Source organism: Hyperolius riggenbachi, chromosome 2 (genome assembly GCF_040937935.1).
Source record: "Hyperolius riggenbachi isolate aHypRig1 chromosome 2, aHypRig1.pri, whole genome shotgun sequence".
Taxonomy (NCBI): Eukaryota; Metazoa; Chordata; class Amphibia; order Anura; family Hyperoliidae; genus Hyperolius; species Hyperolius riggenbachi.
The window spans coordinates 250,938,300-250,959,268 of NC_090647.1; the positions used below are offsets into that span (position 1 = coordinate 250,938,300).

Consider the following 20,969-nt stretch of genomic DNA (forward strand, 5'->3'; position numbering starts at 1 on the left):
GAAGGGGCATGAGGAAGTAAATCAGTGTCACAGCTTTTGCTCAGAGGGGACAATTTTGTTTAACTCTTCAATTGACTTAATGTGGGAAACATGCTTTTACTGGATGCATCACATTGTACCTCAGTTTTCAAGATGCATCTCTATTCATTTTTTTTTTAGTTCGACATTTTCAACATATTTGTAATTATTATAAAAGCTCTGGTGGCTTACTATATTCTATAGGTTGCCAGAAATCCTTATACCTTTTTATGCTTGGCGTTCACAAGTTGGGAAATTAGCATAAAATAATGGAAAACTAATGTTCCTTTAATTTCCTTTGGTATTAACATAATAGACTATGAAAGGCCCATTCCTTGTCTCCACAGTTTTACCCTTTCATTAATGCACTGTTCTCAGGCTGCTGGTTTTAGATAATAGATTTACAGCATTAGGTGTGGGGGAAAGAGAAGATATTTGTCTGCACTGTAATGTCCAAGTCCCTGAAGTGAGTTGTAAGATCTTGGACAGCTTTACCTTTATTTTAAGGATCTGCTTTTTTCAGCATTATTTTCCTCTTTGAGAAGATTGGTGAATCTGTCAGCTTAAAAAGCTACCAGACATGAGTTATAAGCCAGCGTATGTAAAAGAGGTTTTAATGGCATTGAATGAATATGTTAATGTTTATCAAAACAAAATATTGTATTTATAATTATACTGGTACAATGGAAAGAAAGATCCCATAGAAAAAAAGCTTGCATTTTACTCTTGGCTCTTGAAAGGCTTAAAGAGACTCCGTAACAAAAATTGCATCCTGTTTTTTATCATCCTACAAGTTCCAAAAGCTATTCTAATGTGTTCTAGCTTACTGCAGCACTTTGTACTATCACAGTCTCTGTAATAAATCAACTTATCTCTCTCTTGTCAGACTTGTCAGCCTGTGTCTGGAAGGCTGCCAAGTTCTTCAGTGTTGTGGTTCTGCTATGAACTTCCCCTTCCAGGCCCCTCTATGCACACTGCCTGTGTGTTATTTAGATTAGAGCAGCTTCTCTCTTATCTTTTACAAGCTGGATAAATCTTCCTCTGAGCTGGCTGGGCTTTCACATACTGAAGAATTACAGACAAGGGCAAAGCTGTTTGCAGGAAGAAAAGAGCAGCCTGAAACTTCAGTGCATGAGAGATGCAGGGGGAAAGAAACACACAAATGATCTCTTGAGATTCAAAAGGAAGGCTGTATACAGCCTGCTTGTGTATGAATGTATTTTCTATGTGTGGACATACTGTACATCAACCTACTTCCTGTTTTGGTGGCCATTTTGTTTGTTTATAAACAAACTTTTAAAAACTGTTTTTAACCACTTTTAATGCGGCGGGGAGCGCCAAAATTGTGACAGAGGGTAATAGGAGATGTCCCCTAACGCACTGGTATGTTTACTTTTGTGTGATTTTTAACAATACAGATTCTCTTTAAGGTGTGCATACACACATGAAGAATGACAAAGATTGTGACTTGATTCCTATGGTAACTGTAAGGGAACTCAATAGTAGGAGATGGCACCCAACAAAGCAGCTTCCATTTGGAGGGGTAGAGAGGAGAGCAATGCACTTGACCGAGATGTTCCTGCCTTCCGGAGCACTCAGGGACGCATCAGTAAAGCTGTACCCACGCTAGGTTCTCCTCTGCCAAGACCCCCTTGCACGTGTAAAGGCTCATACACACATCAGACTATAGTCTTTGGAAAATGAAAGATCACAGACCAATCTTACCACCCTTCATGTAGTATGAGAGCCATACTCTACACAGTCTTTTCTATGGAGCTGTACAGACACAAAAGATCAGTATCTGCAAAAGATCTGTTCCTGCCAAAAATCCATTCCTGCAAATTGCAATGATAGTCTATGAGATCTGCAGATCATCATACACACATGATTTAACTGGCATTCATCTGCAGATCAAGCAATCATCCGCGGATCTGAAAATCCATCCTGGTAGGTCTGATCTGCAGATGAATGTCAGTTAAATCGTGTGTATGATGATCTGCAGATCTCATAGACTATCGTTGCAATTTGCAGGAATGGATTTTTGGCAGGAACAGATCTTTTGCAGCTACAGATCTTTTGAGTGTGTGCAGCATGTTTGTGTGCAGCATCTTGCAAAGATTTCTGTCTGATGGGGAGTTCAGCTCCATAGAAAACACTGTTTAGGTATGGCTCTCATACTACATGAAGGGTGGTAAGATTGGTCTGTGATCTTTCATTTTCCAAAGACTATAGTCTGATGTGTGTATGCACCTTAAGAGTCATTAGCCTAGGCAAGGAACTAAGATACCGTAGTTTACCATGACAGGTCCCTGATCTTTAACAGTATACAGATAGTCCCCCACTAACAAACGCCCGACTTATGAACGACCCGCCAATACGAGCAGCACAATCCTGTTGTGATTGTGATTTCCGCATGGGGGACGTTTGTAGAAGCGGCTTCAAACTTCCCCCCAAGTGCCGGCATATGCCCCCACAGCTGCAGCAGCACTGGACTTGCCTCCAAGGAGCAGGAGGTGGAGTGGCTAGATCAGGCATGGGCAAACTCGGCCCTCCCGCTGTTACAGAACTACAAGTCCCACAATGCATTTGCCTTTGAGGCATGACTGTGGCTGTCAGACTCCTGCAGTGCATTGTGGGAGTTGTAGTTCGTTAACAGCTGGTGGGCCAAGTTTGCCCATGACTGGGCTAGATGGACATCACTGGACTGGGGCTGAAAGGTGATTCCAGCACTTCTATATAAAATCGTTTAAGCACACATCCTAAAAATGACATAGAGTCCACATATGCAGTATCTTGATTCAGTGTATCACCGCCACCATGGACACCCCACAGCCTGCAGACTCACCAGATGTATTGGCCATTGCTAGACTGGCCAATCATGCACAAATCCAGGAGCCTTGGTGCTTCAGGGTCCTGGTGCCACTTTAGTGATATCCCTTTAAATCACCTCCATCTTTTCCTTGCATATTACCTAGAAGAAATAGCTTGCATAGTGTAACTCTGTTAAAACTCCTAGAACTTTTATTATAAAATATACCCACATGGTCCAGAAGTTTATACACGCGTAGAGTTTTGCGGGCTCTCCCCGTTGCCAAGCAGGGCGCTGCTGATGTTATATCCAACTATTCCTCATCCACTCAGCCTGCAGACACCACCGCCTCCCGCCGTTCACTTCCTGGTACGTCCAACCGCCCACCCTATCGATTTTGTCACTGCCTCGTGATTCATCAGGGGCACGGGGGTTGGATGTTTTACCAGGATATTTGTATCTTTCATGCTGCGCCGATTGGCCTCCTCCTCTGCGTCATTACACCTTAATTGGCCGCCTTCTTACTGCGCCGATTGGCTGCCTCCTCTGCGTCATACGTGTCATTACGCCTTACTTGGCCGCCTTCATGCGGCGCCTCCATACTGTGCCAATTGGCCGCCTCCTACGCGTCATTGCGCTCCGATTGGCCACCTTCATGCAGGATTCCTATTGGCTATTTCCTCCCCTAGTCTGTTCTTGCCCATGTCCCTCTCTCCCATTGGCTATCAGCGTGGGTGCATTCCACACTATTTGGCCCTCTCTCACTGCAGCCAAAATAAGTCTATGCTGCTGGTTTACGCCCACTCCTATACTACTACATTACAACCTACTTAGCAAAGAGGAACAGCCCGTTTACATCACATACACAATCAATTACATACATTTCTGTTTAAAATCAATTTTAAATTCACCTATGGCTCATGATTTCTTAAATCATCATTTATTGCGGTTGATGCTTTTATTTAGCCACCTTCTACACCTCCTATCAGCTCTACATCCATTACTATTTACACTAGAGGCGTCCTATTATTTCTCCTTGTTATTATTGGACCACCCTCCATGTATATATGCATATTCATTATCTGCGATAAAACAATTAAGGTCCAGATTAACGTTCAACCCCCCTGGTTGCAAACTTCCCATACCATAAATCCATCTCGTCTCGTCGCACCTTATGGCACCCCCTCCATCCATAATCCATTTTTTTCAACTCCACAAAAGTGTAGACCCCCAGGGTTGCATTGGTGGTGGGTCCTAAAGTGTTCAGACACACTATGTCTGCCAAAGCCCTTGTTGATATTTCTGTGTTCCATCACCCTGTATTTCGGTGCCCTGGTGGTCCACCCGACATATTGTTTTCCGCACCAACACCATAGTAGGTATACCACCCCCACCGTGTTACAAGTGATGTTCTGCAGGATTTTAAACTTCGCCCCATTCACGTGGGATGTAACTTCACCCGTTCTGGTGAGTTTGCATGCTGTGGGGTGTCAATGGTGGCGGTGATACACTGAACCAAGATACTGCGTATGTGGACTCTGTCATTTTAGGATGTGCGCTTAAACGATTTTATATAGATTTTAATAGTTTTGCCTGACCTTGTGGTAGGGCACTCCACATGCACTTGGACTTGATTTATTAGCTATAGCGCTTTGATATATTTTTACATGATTCCAGCACTTCTTGCTATTGCCATTAAACTGTAGTAGCTTACTTTTACATCCAAGCTTTTTAGTATTTTTTTTCTTAAAGTTTTTGACTGTGTGTGTATGTGTGTTTCTGTGTGTGTGTGTCTCTGTCTCCGTCCAGCGGTTAACATGGCAGCTTCTCTCCATAATGTGATTTGCTCAGTGACCGTTTTCTGTCTGCACCAGCAGAGTGATAATGTCTTCTATTTTTACAGGAACGATTTGTGTAAAAACAAACAGTACTGCAAGGATGTTTCCGAGCTGAAGGATGATCTGCATGATATGATGGAGCGGCTGGTGAAGAGAGCTGCTAAACAAAGTGACTCCTCTGTGGCTCTCTACTGTTTTAGGTGAGGAAGGAATACTGTAGTTGGGTAGCTTTTGTGTTATGTTCAGCTGTCTGTGATATTTCATGGAATCAGTCACCTGCTGATTGCAAGTTGATGAGGCCAGGTTCAGTGGCATAGAAAGGAAAGGGGGGGGGGGGGGGCGGCAATTAGTGTTTGCTGCATTCATTATTTGAGGGTCATAGTAACTGCATTTGCCACTTTGGGGTTATTGTTTTGGCATTTTGAGGGGGTTACTAAATGGTATGCTAGTAAATTAACCAAAAGAAATACAATAACAGGAGAATTGATATATTTCACTAGCCACTTTATTTGGGACGTCTTGCTAGTACTGATTTTGACACTTTTTTTCCTTTCAACCTGCCTTATTCTTCGTGGCATTCCTCAGATGTTTTGGTCCTCATTGACATGATAGCATCACACAGTTTCTTTAGATTTAAAGTCTGCACATCCATGATGTGAATCTCTGGTTTCACCACATCATGGGGGAAACACTGATTTCTTAAGTGTTTGGGCACCATTGGCCAATTACCTTTAGAGTGACTCTGCCTAAGGCCCATTTCACATTGGCAGGCTAAACGGTGTTTAGCGGACCATACCAGAATGGATCCAGCGTTAACCAATGTATCAGTTTTCAACCTTTCCAGTGTGAACCAGGCCTAACTGTGTTTTGGGCGGAAACTCAGTACTTCCTTAGATTTACTCCTTTACATTAGTTAGCCATGCCCACGTCATGTCATGGCAGTACCCATTTTTGTCCACTTCAACAGTCTGGATTTCTTTGTTTTGCGGTCCAGAGTTGCTGTTGCTTGACCTTAACAGAGCCTGTGGCAAATCTTTTGTTTTTGGAGGATCCTTAGTCTTCCCCAAGGCTCCATAATACTTTCACATCACTACTGATTGATCTCTTTTTCAGTCAGCTCTATGCTCTCTTATCCTAAAATCCTTTAACTGGTTAAGGCTGTTGCCTTTGATGTAGAGTATGAGCCTTTAACCAGGGTTTGAAACCCGGCTCAAGCCAGTACATGAAGCTGTCGTTGGGCAAGGCTCCCTAATGCTCCTGGTCACCTGTGGAGCACACGCCCTAAGTGGCTGCAACACTGAAGAGCTTTTAAGTCCACCAGGAGAAAAGTGTGATATACATGTTATATGTCTATCCATAAGAGCATAGTGTGAGCAAGGAAAGGGTTGGGTGTTCCTCTGCCTTGTTCCATCTAGAGCATCTTGTTGTAGGAATCAAGGCAGGACAGCATAGAATGGGCATGGTGTTTTGTAAACTACAAACTAAAGTATATAATGAAGAGAGTTTCTAATAGGCCATTAGGTTAGTGTATCCTATATAATAAAACCCTAATGTCCCTGCGTCCGTCCCTGTGTCAGTGCTTTTTTGCACTGCGCATGTGCAGGGACAGACGCAGAGACGCTGCGGAGAGCCGGAGGAGGAGAACGAGGCCAGAAGGGGCGGGTGTGCGCGTGCGGCAGGCGCGTGCGCGATGGGCGCGCAGTGGGGGTGCGCATGCGCACGGCGGTATTAGTGACAGTCACTAGTCAAATGTATAAATCTACTGTCTTTCTTATGACTACAATTGCATTTAATTTCTCTGTTACTGAGTGGGGGACATACTGCCCCCAATGATCTCTTAAGAGTTCTTTTTTGTATGATGTGCACAACAGCATACTAACCTTTAAACCAAAAACATTTACAGCTGATAAAAATCCTAAAATAAATCTGCTGTTTCTACTTCCTGATTCAAGGAAGCAGACCTAATGTTAACATAATGTGCTTTCAAATGAGTTTATCTGCCATAGGCAGTCATGTGACACGGGGGAAGATCAAATTACAACTAGTGATTAGACACAAATGAGGGGGCATTACATAGGCCAAACTATTTAAATACATACAGGGTACATTTCTGTTTTGTTTTCCTTGTGTCCTGTGCAAGAGTTCAGATCCACTTTAATCTTAGTTGTGGCTTTAAGTGTGGATAAATGTTTTAAATGCATCCTGAGTGTTAGTGACATGTACTGCAAATGGGAAAATACAGTGGAACCTTGGTTTGCGAGCATAATTGGTTCCGGAAACATGCTTGTAATCCAAAGCACTCTTACATCAAAGCAAATTTCCCTATAAGAATGAATGGAAACCCAGTTGATTCGTTCCACAAACCAAAAATAGTTATAGTGACATTTTTATTTCATACTATTTTACTATAACTAACAGCATCATTGCCATCTGTTGGATCACCCCAACCTTTTTTATTGTGTGGCTTTAACAAGAAACTTATCCAATGAGTTACTTTTGAGGATTTCATGGAAATGTGACTTTGCACATTCTCTACACTCAGATTAAGTACAATTAAGTACAATCCTGCAGCACCGAAGGGAGAACTATTGGCTCCGTTGTGACGACGTGCCGCATGTATACTGTTTTTTGCTTGTATATCAAGACTTTGTTTGTATATAACGTACAAATTTCACAAACATTTTTGCTTGCATTACAAAATGCTCTTAAACCAAGTTACTCTCAATCCAAGATTTTACTGTAAAAACCAATACTGTCTTGGCACACGTGCAATAATAACCATGTAACCTTCTGTCCTGTGCTATTCTCACAATATGATTTTTCTTGCAGTGCTTCACTTTACCTGTTTAAAGTACTGAAGGGCAGTGTGACTGACAAGGCAGAAGAGAGCAGCAATAAGGGCTCATCTTCACAAGTAGGTGATGAAATCATCAGAGAACATGGCAGAGTTATTTTTGCACAGTAGCTTGAGAGACTTTCTAACCTCTGGTCATTTTCATAGTGATTTAGAGCTAATCTATACTCCTATTGTACTTTCAGCAGGCACTAGATTACTATTGCCAAAATCTTGATCTTTTCAGGTGATGATTTGGCAATAATACAGTTTTTGCTCTGCTCTGTGGACAGAGGAGGAGGAAGTAGAACAAGCAGCAGGCATCTAGCTATGAGAACTACAATAGTGGTCAGCACCAAGTATTGTTCCATTCCATAGATTACTGGATCCTGTAATGTCTGTAGTCACCTCTATATCCACAGTAATGTTACATGCGAGATAATCCCGAGTCATGAAAATCAAATGTTTATGTCTTAAAACGTAAGCTTGTTGTCTGATACTTTATAGCATATATTTAGCTTACTTCCAGAGTCTGTAGATTTGCATAATGAGGAGCCTAGACAGAGGCAGGGCCGGATTTAGGACAAGGCCACCAAGGCCATGGCCTAGGGCACCACAGAAGCAACGGCACCAAAGCAGCAGGCTAAACTGGTGCAAGCTTGCACATGCTGCAATGCAGAGAGATCAGGCAAGCACCTGATCACAGTATTATGCTGCTAGCCACCTGTGCAGCAGCCATCTTGCTCTCTGTGCACGTTTGCATTGTGGCCGGCAGCTATGGACTTGGGCAGCATTGGAGACGGAAAGGAAGAGGAAGCTTCTGCACTGGAGACGAGCGGAGAAATGAGTAACACTGATGGCTGCTGTGGTGTGAAGGCGAGCTGGCTGACTATATTGAAAAGGGGGGTAGAGATTAAGGGAGTCATCTGGCTACCTATACTGGACAGAAATGTGGGAGGGTTCATCTGGCTACCTGTACTGGGAGATTATCAGGCTACCTGTACTAAAGGGGAGGGGCCATCTGGCCACCTATACTGAAGGGGGGGGGGGGCAGCTGGTGACAGTGGCCTTGGCCAGTAAAGAGTACAAATCTGGCCCTGGACAGAGGGTTTTAGCTTTTACTACCTTTAAAGATGAGAAATGACTACACCTGGGTAGCAGCTAGTGCTGTGGCCAGATGATAAGGTACAGGTGAAATCCTTACTGTACATGGAGCAGCTACCACTGACTGAAACTAAATTGACAAGGCAGGAAGTGAGCAACAGTAAATGAGAGACAAAGCATATAATCGGGCATAATAATACAGTTTTATTTAAAAAAAATAACGAAAACCCCATCCAGATGTCATGTTCACTTTAAAGATAACTTGTAGAGAGCATTATAGGAGCTGCCATTCCTATTCCTTTACAAAATGCTAGTTGCCTTGCTGATGATGTGCTTTTAACCTCCCTGTAGGTCCTTGACTCACGCATCTAGAACAAGCATGCAATTAGTGGAGTCACAGGAAGTCAGAACATCCAATCCTGCATACTTACTATGGATCAGTAAATGTATACTTATACAATTTTTTAAAAGTGAAGGCCTGTATGTTCCTTTTCCCTCCAGGTTTCCTAAAGGTCTGTAATGCTGGGAATACACGGCTCGATTCTGAGCCATTTAGATGGCTCGATAATTTCCAACATGTCCGATCTCCCGCCTGATCGTTTCCACGCTCGATTCTGCATGGAGGACAATGGGAAAACATAGAAAAAACGAGCGGAAGATAAGAGAATCGCCTGCAGAATCGAGAGGCAAAATCAAGCCGTGTATGCCCAGCATAAGATAATCTATAGGTCTGTAAGATTAGATAGTAAAATAGTCCCCCAGATAGTCAAGAGAGCCCTGTAGCCCTGAGGAATATCCTATCTGGGATGATAGCCATGACGCTACATTTTTAGCATGTTGCTATTGTGATGTTTTGCTCATGCTGCTGAGTGAATGCACTGGTACAAAAAAGTACGTAGTTGTGGTTCATGTCTTATTTCGAAACGTTAAATATGCTTTGACTGCTTTCTCAGACAGTTTGCCTGGGCTGTCTGGACCTTCAGCGAGTCACAAAACTCTATGAGGAATCCCTGAAAGGATTTATGACCAAGAGGAACAGTCCCCTAACAGCTGCAATGTTTCTGGATCTCTTCAATCGGTTTCCAGTAAGTACTTAAGTATTCTGTGATCATTGTCAGGTGACAGAAATGTTCACGTTTATGGTCAACAGTTTTCTCTAAGGCCCCAGGGTCGCAACCACCACCAGACTGCAATTTTTGCTAAAGTCGATTTTACAGTCAATTCAAGTAAATAGAACTTTGGATCTCCACTGTGTTGGGCATGCGACTTGGGAGCTGCTATGCCGGCACAGCTGTGATGCGAGATGCATCTGAATCCTTGTAGCTGTGCATGGGATGTGGAATAAATGAAGCATGCCATCCGATTTTTCATTTTTTTTCCCCTGGCATGCAAATTGAACAAGCAGCCTGTTGATTTCAAAAGGCTGCATATTTCCCCATCTGAATTTGCATGCCAGGAAACGCTGCAAATTCATGCAAGTGGAGACTGGTCCTTATGCTGACAACTCGTGATCGCCACCATAAATAATCATATCATTCCTTTATAAATATGGCCCATTACTGGTAATTAAAGAAGTGGTGATTCTTCCAGATGGTTGTTTCTTTGTAGATGTGACCTCAGAAAATTCACAAATTTTACACACATAGGTATAATTTTTTATATGCAGTGGTAATCAGTGCTTTGATCTCCTACTGTAATTGCCCTAATGTGGGGATCTGTAGCTCCATTTACGTGAATAGAGTTTCGGATTGCCTTTGCAGGATAGCCGTGAATTGTGACCTAGTTATAGCTGCTGGATTGGGGTCTATAGCATGTATCTGGCATAGCTCTCCAGTCAGACACCATCTCCCAGCAGAAAAAGTGATACCAGGTTGCCTTCTCACTGAGCAAGAAAGCAGTTTTGTGGCCACAATTTGCTCCTCTCCTGAGGCCCTGGACAGTAAGAACACCCTGTAGCTGCAGATTGCTTCTTTTTCAAATGCAGTCTGCAGCAAAAAGGGCAGACAGGGAATTTCAGGTTAAACACAGTTCACCACACTGCTTTAGGGCCGGATTTACCCATAGGCACTCTAGGCGAGTGCCTACAGGCAGCCCATATATAAAAGCGATTACATTGAGTCAGCAGTGGCAGCACGTCCAGCGCCATCTCCATGGCTCCTTGCTGTTAAAAGCGTTCGGGTGTCCTTTAATACAGCTCTGCTGCTTCAGGTCACTTACCCATATTTTTAAACTGGAATTTTAGCTGAAGGAGCTACCTTAACACTTGGACACTTCCACCCCTCCCCCTTCCTAAATCTCTTTGACAAGGGCTTGTTGAAGAGTGTGTAGGCACAATCCAGTCTGTGAACAAGCACTGCCACATTGTGCAGGACACCTCACACTCACGCTGCAACACAGACCGATCGGGCTAATTTTTTTCTGCTAAGCCAGAGTAACTGCGTGCTACTGCGCAGGTGCAATGCGGCCACCCTCGTTCACAGACTTAGAGACACTTAAGTCAGAAAAAAAGAGTTTTACTCATCTGGGGCTTCTACCAGCCCCCTGCAGCAGTCTTGTGCCCTCGCAGCCACTCACTAATCCTCTGGTCCTCCGCTGCCAGCTAGTTTCGTTTTTGCCGACAGGCCCGTCAGGACTGGCCACGCGTAGATTTTTCTGCATACCCGACTGTTATTTGCGCTATTGCGGGCCGCAAAGTGTAGAAAAATACGCGTTGCCGCATTACGAACGCATAGATATGCGACAACGCGTATTGTTGTACGCGTTGCAGCCCGCACTAGCGCTAATTACAGTCGGGAATGCGGAAAAGCTACGCGTGGCCAGTCCTGACGGGCCTGTCGGCAAAAACGAAACTAGCTGGCAGCAGGGGACCAGAGGATTAGTGAGTGGCTGCGAGGGCACAGGACTGCTGCAGGGAGCTGGTAGAAGCCCCAGGTGAGTAAAACTCATTTTTTTTCTGACTTAAGGTTCACTTTAAGCATGGCCACAAACTTCCATAGGCCCCAGCGTTGGATTGTTGCTCTTGAGGAGGAAATGGGAAGCCTCTGGAGGATCCTGAGGTTTTCCTCTACCTAGGTTAGCACCTGAGTTGCTACTTTTTTAATTACAAGTTTACTTTAGCTCTGCTTAGAGATATGCAACATCTGAAGGGGATAGAACCCTGATTGATTTAAAATTTCAAATGAATTTTTAGTATCAACCAGTCTCACAGCATAATTTTTGAGAACACTTAGCCCTAGAACAAAATAATAAAGGACACGGCACTGAGTAGCTGTGCAGCAACAAGCTGTATTGGAGTCACAAGATACACAACATGTTTCAGGCGTAGCCCTTCCTCAAGGTGAGGAAGGGCTCCGCCCGAAACATGTCGTGTATCTTGTGACTCCAATACAGCTTGTTGCTGCACAGCTACTGAGTGCCATGTCCTTTTTTAATTATTTTTGTCCTGAACATGCAGAAGTGGTGTGTCTGTCGGATACTGGGCACCAGCTGGCCGATTCAGTGCCGTTTTTTTACCAAGACGTGAAGATTTTTGTTGTCTTTAGCCCTAGAACACGCTGTTACCGTGTGTGTTTGCTGTCTAGCAACATACAGCTCCAATGTAAATCTAATGTAACATTCAGGTTTTATGTAATAATCAGGTGAACACTATAATAGATCTATGACTAGCCTAAGGCATTAAAATACCAAATAGGATAGACACAGGGCTTGGAGTGATAAGCTTGAGAAAACCTGAAACTGGCAGAAATGTGCACTGCAAGTAGCCAGTACCCAACTGAATGGTTTCCCAGTTGTAGATCCCCCTAATGAAGTGTATGTCGTGTCCCCTCACCGACTGCACCTGAGAGGTTTGTAGATTACCTAATTTTGTGATATATTTATAATTTTAACAAGCATATCTTTTTTTCAGTTTCAAATAGTTATATTAGACCTGAGATCAATTTTGCAGGTAACAAACAGGCACTTAGTTGTCCAGATGGGACCATAGAAAGATCCAAGCATTTTTTTTTTTTTTTTATATACAGATTATTCATGCTTTTCGTTTGTTTACAGTTTATATGTCGACCTTTGCTGAGTATCATAATGAAGTCTGTTAAGGATGGAGCTCGGCAACATCAACAGGTGAGTAGATGGATATGTGTATTATAATTACGTTATGCCTTACTACAGGTGACAGTGTGCTGCACTGATACGGTTCTTACCATTGAGTGTATAAAAGTAGTCTGGGCACTTCTATTCCTTTTATTCCTGGGTGCCTGTAAAGGATTTGTACACATGATAGATGTTTTTTGGCCGAAGTGTTCAGCTGAGTGTATGATGGCCCCAATGCATTGGCGATAAATCCAGACTGTCTGATTACCTTCTTAGATTATCTTTGCAGCAGAATGGCCTGTTGACGTGTCTGTACAGCACTTGGTCCCAATCACTTTGTCCTTCATGTATGTGTGTTTGTGTGAACAAGGCTTTATTTCTGTATCATGCAGAACTAGTAACTGGCTAGTGATAACCCTGATGTCCCATCAATTCTGCATTACTTTGCCTTAGATCATACATGTCAAACTCCGGCCCTGGGCCAGATCTGGCCCTTGGAGCCATCAGATTTGGCCCTCAGGTGTTTTCCCCAGTTTGCATTATGTTTGGCCCACTTAGGACCACCAGAGAAGCTATATTGGAGGGTAATCCATGGATCACCAGGGAAGCCATATGGGGAAAGCACTAGGTACCAGGGAATTGTATAGGAGAGAGAAGGGGGCCACTAGACACCAGGGAACAGTATAGGGGAGGGAGGGCCACTAGACACCAGGGAACTTTATAAGGGAGAGCAGTAGCCACTAGACATTGAGGTTGGAGACGTGGTCCCAGAGCTCAATTTGGACCCACTTTGTATTTGAGTTTGACACCCCTGCCCTAGATACATTGAAAATACACCGTCGTATGCTGTTAGATCAGGAACCCCCCCCACACACACACACACACCCACACCCATACCCATCCGGCCCTCAAGATTAGGTAAGGAAATATTGATATTCAACCACAAAAACCAGTTAAAAGGGTCTTCACGTTCAATAGATTTTTTTTTATCTATTTGGTTCCCTTTTGTCAAACCTAATTCTATTTATCTAGTAGTATATGATGACTTTAGAGAAACATACCAAGATAGATCCTGAGTAAAGTGACTTTTTCTGCGATCTTGTGCTGACTGGTGCTTTTTTCCTTGCATCCATTGTCACTGGGACTCATTCCTGGCCAGCAACGTTTTTGGCAGGCACTGAGCTGCTGTAGAAATTTTCTTCTTCCCTCTTGGACAATAAAACTTACAGCTTTGCTGATAAGCTGCTGGAGGCTGCATACACCATACTTTCAAGGCTTTTTACAGCTGCTCCTCAATGCATGGGGTGTGGAGTGCTATTCATTGAAAATTGTGCCCACTGGAGTGATGAATTTCCTTGTTCACACATTCTCACGGTATACATGGTGACCTGCAATGTCCTGGAATTCTTGTTTGGTTTGCCAAATAGCTACGTTTTTATATCCAGTATAGTTCAGTGAGTTTTGTGTAAAATTAAATCTCATGCACAGCTGAAAATCAATTACTATACGGTCCGAATAAAAGCTGAAATAGCCTCATGATATTACGGTCACATACTTTTTCTATTAGAAATGTCCGCTACATAGTTCTCCCTTATTGCATTTTATACCAAACACAATGACCACTACTAGTACTTTTGGTTATATGGTGGGGATTGTGGAGTTTCCTGACCCATCATACCTTCTTGGTCAATGTGATGCAAATAATTTAAATTTGATGCAGGATTATGCAAATTCGGTATTCAAATTTATGTACCTTGAAAATGGACCAAGGAAATTCGATCTTGGCAGGATGTGCATGAGCGTGGCCACACTGACCTGCACGAGTACAATCGTAGCAGCGCAGTAGTACGGTGCTGCTTGTGGGTGAGTGGCTATGGCTTACTGTTTGGCGTGGCAGTTACTCGAGCAGGTGCAGAATGGCAACGCTCATACATGTCAGGAAGCTCTGCCACGAGATCATATCTGACAACTGCTGTCAGATATGACCAGAGGGTGTTGTAACATGTTTTTTCCCCTTATAAACCACCTCAGGTTCACTTTAAACTTTGCTAGGAAATTCCATAACAGGCAGTAAGTTGCCATTCTTTGCAGCTTTGGCAACAGTTCTGTATTGGAATACAGACTGCCTGTTTTGTTGCACAAGTAATTAGCTGCAAACATCAGAAACTCGTTACTTATCTACATCTGACAGTTTCTGTTAGTAATACTATGTAATGGCATTGTTGTATACACACAAAAAAAACATACAAACAGCAAGCTATTTATAATAGCTATTTATTTTTGACTATAAAATACCAGTAAAATGATATATGGCTAGCTTTTTTTAATCCAGTACATATAGTTGATATTGAAGTGTCCATTAAGCAGCAGGAGGTCCCCATCCTCTGCTCAGACTTCTGTTGTGTAGTATAAATTCCCTCCACCTACTCCTGTGCCAGTCCACCTTTGTGGATGTTGCTGGGTGGATCAGGGAGATAAAAACAAGTTCAGCTCTCTTCACAAGGTGATTTTGTACACCTATTATAGTCCCATAACAAAAGTCTATAATATATTCTACCTTTTCTTATTTAGAGACGAAGTACAGAGTAGTGACTAGTACAAAACACACCTATTACAAGCTGCTCTTTCTAGAGACTAATTGCAGGATTTAATGTAGGAAATGGCTTTAATATCAAGCTTGTTCAGCCTGAAGCTGTGTGGGCCTTTTTCTGTGACTTGTGATGTTAACAATAAATCCAATTTTCTTCCCTAATAATTGTCTGAACAGTTGAAGCTTCCATATGTATATTTTATTTCTGGTAAGAGTCAGGGCCGGTTCTAGACAGGCACATATAAGGGGGCAGACAGAAATTTGCAGGGGGCACAAAAAAAACCCTGCGCCGCGCGCAGCGCGGCGCGCTGAAAAATGGGCGTGGTCATGCAGCCGACCGTGGGCGTGGTCATGGGTGGGGCCAAATATACATGACTTTAGCAGTGGTGTTAAAGGTCTGCTGGGATAGTTTGAGCTCTGCTGTAGTGCATCCCCCAAAAATATGTGATCTGACAGCATTTCACCAAAAATACACTGCCAAGTTGCTGATGTATGGCACCCTTAAAGGAAACCAGAGATGACTGATACTGTTTTATACATACCCAGGTCTTCCTCCAGCCCCATGCACACAGATCGCTCCCACGCCGCCGTCCTCCGCTGCCTGCAGCTCCGGTATTGGGTCACGTTAGTTCAGCCAGTCGCAGCCAGTCTGCGCAAGAGGAACTGCGCTCTTTACGTATCTCTCCAGCGACCACCGAAGAGATACGTAGAGGGCGCACTTCTCTTGGGTAGACTGGCAGAACTAACGGGACCCAATACCGCAGCAGCAGAGGACGGCGGCATGGGAGTGATCTGTGCGCATGGGGCTGGAGGAAGCCCCAGGTATGTATACAACAGTGTCAATCATCTCTGGTACACTTTAAAACATTCTTAATAGGAGACCAGCAGCAGCTACAAATGATTAAATTAGGATACACAAAGCTTAAGAAGCTAGGACAGGCAATGAAAGGGTTAATAAAAGAAAATGCAGGCTGAAGTGAGCAGAGCAGATAAAAGAGCAGAGGGCAGGTCAGTCAGTGAGACTGAATAGTGAAAGGAAGAGGGGTGAGCCATTACACAGAGTATACCTGACCTCTGTGCGGATTGCTCCTGCTCCCTGAGCTGCAGATAGGAGTCAGTTAGTAATAAAAGAGTATCCCCTGCCCACCAATCACAGTAATGTGGGCACAGGGTCCTCAGGTCAGTGTAGGAGGTCAGGGGACTCGTACACCACACACAAATAGCGTCCATCAGCAGCACACAGGCAGTCTGACAGGCTGTGTCCTGTGTATGCAGAGAGCTGGGCGGCTGGGACTGGAGACGTAAATCACTTGCCTCTTTTCCTTCATGTCTCCCCAGCGCGCCCATCGCTCTCATTCAGACAGATACAGATACTTGTGGCTGGCTGGCTGGCTGGCTGGCTGGGATCACATGGGGCCGGGCAGCCAGTGAGAGAGCAGAGTGTCTCACTCCTCTCTCACTGGCTGCCTGGCCCCATGTGATACCCAACCAGGCTACTGAGTGTCTCTATCTCCGCCCCCTGCACACAGCATAGCGGAGATAGAGGAGACGTCACGTGACTGCGTTCCACGGACCAGGAAGCAGCAGCATATTTGAGGGGGCAAGAAGTCTATTTGAGGGGGCTCTGCCCCCTCTTGCCCCCCCCTAAAGCCGGCCCTGGTAAGAGTCATACATCAGTTGTGTGAAAACCACAGAACAATGAATTCAAGTGGCTGGAAAGGGATTTGGGGAGGTGTAGGAATGTCTAGTACACAAATAACTAAGCTGTAATTGTACATGTAATAGTCGTGGGCTGGTGATTTAGATGTAATGCCTACTCCTCCCTGGAGCAAAGGTATTAACAAACTGAACAGTGCTGGCATAGTTTGATCTGAAAGTGCTTGATGTCTGGTCCTCTGGTCCACCCTGTAGTAACACCCAACCATTAAGCCTCACACCCATTCCTTGTAAAAGATGGCCAGGAAGATTCTGAATGGGACACAATGTAATAATATAGTAAGACTGGTATGACACAGAGAAGATTTCGCTGGTGTGTTAGATGTCTAACAACTTATTTATAACTTGAGCAAGTAAAAGAGCTCTGTACTGCAGGACTGATTATATTGTATGGGGATTATACTGTCCTTTATATAGTAAGGTAACCATGGCTTATTGCAGGATGCTTTCACGATACACATCTGTGAATGTGTTATATGATCTAGTGAGATAGTTTCTTCACATTTCCAGTTCTGACGCAGAGGTGGCCAGTGAGATACTAATAATAGCTGGCATGCAGATATAATGAGAATTGTATTCAGCTATTGTAGCTGCATCACTCCCACATCCTGCCACAGCAGTTGCCAAAACCATGCCTCCCAACACTCACAGTACTGTGGGAAAGGTCAGTGGTTGTAACAGCCACCCCTGTCCTCTAATTTGCAGTGCATGTAAGGTTCCTGACACACTGGAGAGTGTTTTGCGGGTCGTTTTTATTTTATTTTTTTTTAAATCAAGGTAAATGACATTAAAATAGCAGCAAAACAGCAGCGATTGTGATTTTTGAAAAAACCACGATTGCGCCGATTTTGATTTGAATGTAAGTCAATGGAGGCGTTTTGAATAAAACGGCCTGCAAAGCGCGCTCCGGTGTGTCAGGGCCCTGAGATAGCAGGAGCGCAGGCCATTGTGATGATGCAGCTACCCACCTGCAGGAGATAACAAATGCCTGGCTGAAAGCTACAGGGTGATGTTTTGTAAATAAAGGGGGAAGTTGTTGCTCATCCTAGCATGTTAGTGGAAGAGTTTGAAGGTAGATGAGCAAAAGTTATAAAAGGGTGCATAGACTTTGGGCTGGTTCACACAGGCATTTTTGCATTGTTAAGAGCGGCGTTTTAGATGCAGCGTTTTTTGGGATCTACCGCCATCCCAATCAAGTTGAATGGGAGCGTTTAGAGCTGGCTTTTGCAGGCTTTCATGAAAGCTTACCAAAAGCCTTCAAAAGCTAGCGTTTAAACGTGGCAGCCCATGTGAACCAGCTCTTAAAAAGCAGGCTTTGCAGGTGGGGCTACTGTTACTTGGTAGACTTTCTCTTGTATAGCAGCTCACTACTGAAAGTCGTACTCCAAGGTTTGATAGTTCTTATTTTTATTCATGTTTCCTCACCCAAATTTCTATTCCTATTGAAAATAAACATTGTTTTTCATTCTTAGGGACAAGCATGTACTCTTCTTATGAAATCGCTACAGAATCCCACCCTAAAGCAGTCTTTGTCTGAATCAGAGTGGCGGGATCTGATCAAAGAAAGTGTGACACAGATCACTGAGGTAACCTGACTTATAATGTGTGACTAATCGGCAGCATTTCATAATCCTACCTGTACAATATCCAGCCTTTTACTGGGGCTTACAACTTGCAGGGGAAATGATATTCTCATTGTTTGTTCTCTGGAATGCTGGCACAGAGATGCATTGTGTTCTTTTAGGACACTCACTTCTCTGTCAATAGAGAGCTGTTTACATGGCCAGTGTGCGCCATCCAGTCTGCCTAGCTGACAGGTGTCTGTCTGGAATGCAGAGAGGATTTCCTGAGCTGGATCCACAGCACATTCTTAGCTGTTAGGTGGTGACATACTAGTGCTACATAAACACTGTAAATGAGGAAAATGAGTGAGATCTGTAGAATGTCCTTCTGTTCATTCTGGAGACCAGAATAGGAAACATTACTTCTGATTTAATAGAATTTTCCCTTCTTAATACAGAAGGTATTTTAAAAACCAAAAAATGTCACAGGCCATTTGATGTTATCTCTGTGCCTTACCGTAACGTTCTTTTTTTTTTAAAGGAAACCTTAACAAATGAGTTTCACTTACCTGGGGCATCTACCAGCCCCATGCAGCCATCCTGCGCACTCACGTTCACTCATGGCTCCTCCGGTCCCCCACCGCCAGTTAGTTTCGCTTTTGCAGACGCTGAGTCGGCGGGCCGCCAACTCTGACTCGGCAAAAACGAAACTAACTGGCGGTGGGGGACCGGAGGAGCCATGAGTGACCGTGAGTGCACAGGATGGCTGCATGGGGCTGGTAGATGCCCCAGGTAAGTGAAACTCTTGTTTGTTTGATTATTTTTAAAGAGAACCCGAGGTGCGTTTAAAGAATATTATCTGCATACAGAGGCTGGATCTGCCTATACAGCCCAGCCTCTGTTGCTATCCCAAACCCCACTAATGTCCCCCTGCACTCTGCAATCCCTAATAAATCACAGCCGTGCTGTGAGGCTGTGTTTACATTTGTAATGTCAGTCTCAGCTGCTCCCCCGCCTCCTGCATAGCTCCGGTCCCTTCTCTCCAATCAGCAGGGAGGGAAGGGATGCAGGCGGGGACTGGAGTTCTGCAGGAGGCGGGGAGAGCAGCAGACTGACACTATAGAGATAAACACAGCCCGCTCTGACAAGCTGTTTGTCAGCAGCGTGGCTGTGATTTATGAGGGATTGCAGAGTGCAGGGGGACCTTAGGGGGGTTTGGGATAGCAACAGAGGCTAGGCTGTATAGGCAGATCCAGCCTCTGTATGCAGATAATAATCTTCAAACCCACCTCGGGTTCTCTTTAAGAGTTGCCTAAAATGCAACCTTGACAAGAATGAGCTAATGGTCTTTTTTTACCTTCACTGCAGGTTTCACTAATCCTTATCTGCCAATCAGACCATATACACATCTGTTTTTCCTCAGCAGGTTTGATCCCTGTGATCTAATCTGCTGTAAATCTATATAGCACAATATGCAGCATCGATCATAATTCTGATGGGTTTGCAGCAAAAATCGGTCTAAATAAATTTTGGTCGATTGGGCGGTGGTGGTAGATTGATGTCCCATAGCATCGCACTGTATCAAACAGTGCAACACTGGTTTGATAGAGTTTCAATAATTTTCATGGTGAAATCTATTAAAATTTGTGTGCAGTGATGCAATCCTTCTCTGATTAAATGCAGACCAGATCGAGATTGATCTGTTTGCCACATTTTGCAGCAATCTGTGCATGTATGGCCACGTTTAGTTTCCTCTGTCAATCTCTTCGAGTTTCTTACACTTTGCTCTAGCAGCTCACATCCCACCGGTTTTCTAACTATAATTACTCTAAACTGTCCTCCACTTATCTTGGTGCAGGGTTTATTCAGAGTTCGTGCTCTTTGATTCTCTTAATCATTTTGCACTGTTGTCTCTTACACTGTTGTGTTTGTATGTTACTTGCAGACATTACAAGCTATAGAAGAGATCAAAATTAAAGTTGACCAAGAGAAATTGATAAGGTGCTTTGAATTACTGAACTACCTACTCAAGATCATAAATCAACAGGTATGTAAGACTCTTCCAGCTCTAAACTTCTTTTTTATTAAATGAAAAACACAGGTCAGCTGTCCTTTGGGCACAAGATGACTCCGATGTACTGTATAATATCGGCCAACAAACACAGCTCACTATTTTTTTTTTTTTACATGTATGTGTTCAGGACACAGAGACGCACTGTGAAGTTGAGGTTGTGGAGAGGATGGGTTTTTGTGTTATCAATTTAGATGTAGCAGTAGTCATGCAGAGTTCCTATGTGGTTTGTATAGCAGATACAAAGTATTATAAACTCTTTAGACAAGTGGAACAAATCAATCCTTAAGGGGAAATTCACTTTGATATGAGTGCTTTGGATTAAAAGCATGTTTCCGA

At 43.7% G+C, this 20,969-nt stretch overlaps 1 protein-coding gene across 1 annotated transcript in view; it reads left to right on the plus strand.

Annotated features, from left to right (window-relative positions):
* Nucleotides 1-20,969, plus strand: part of MYBBP1A (MYB binding protein 1a) — an 80,033-nt gene that overhangs the window by 51,776 nt on the left and 7,288 nt on the right. Inside the window, exons 20-25 of the mRNA XM_068268498.1 lie at nt 4,731-4,865; nt 7,495-7,579; nt 9,556-9,687; nt 12,653-12,721; nt 18,470-18,583; nt 20,505-20,606. Of these exons, the coding sequence (XP_068124599.1) occupies nt 4,731-4,865; nt 7,495-7,579; nt 9,556-9,687; nt 12,653-12,721; nt 18,470-18,583; nt 20,505-20,606 (637 nt within the window). The remainder of the gene's footprint in view (nt 1-4,730; nt 4,866-7,494; nt 7,580-9,555; nt 9,688-12,652; nt 12,722-18,469; nt 18,584-20,504; nt 20,607-20,969) is intronic.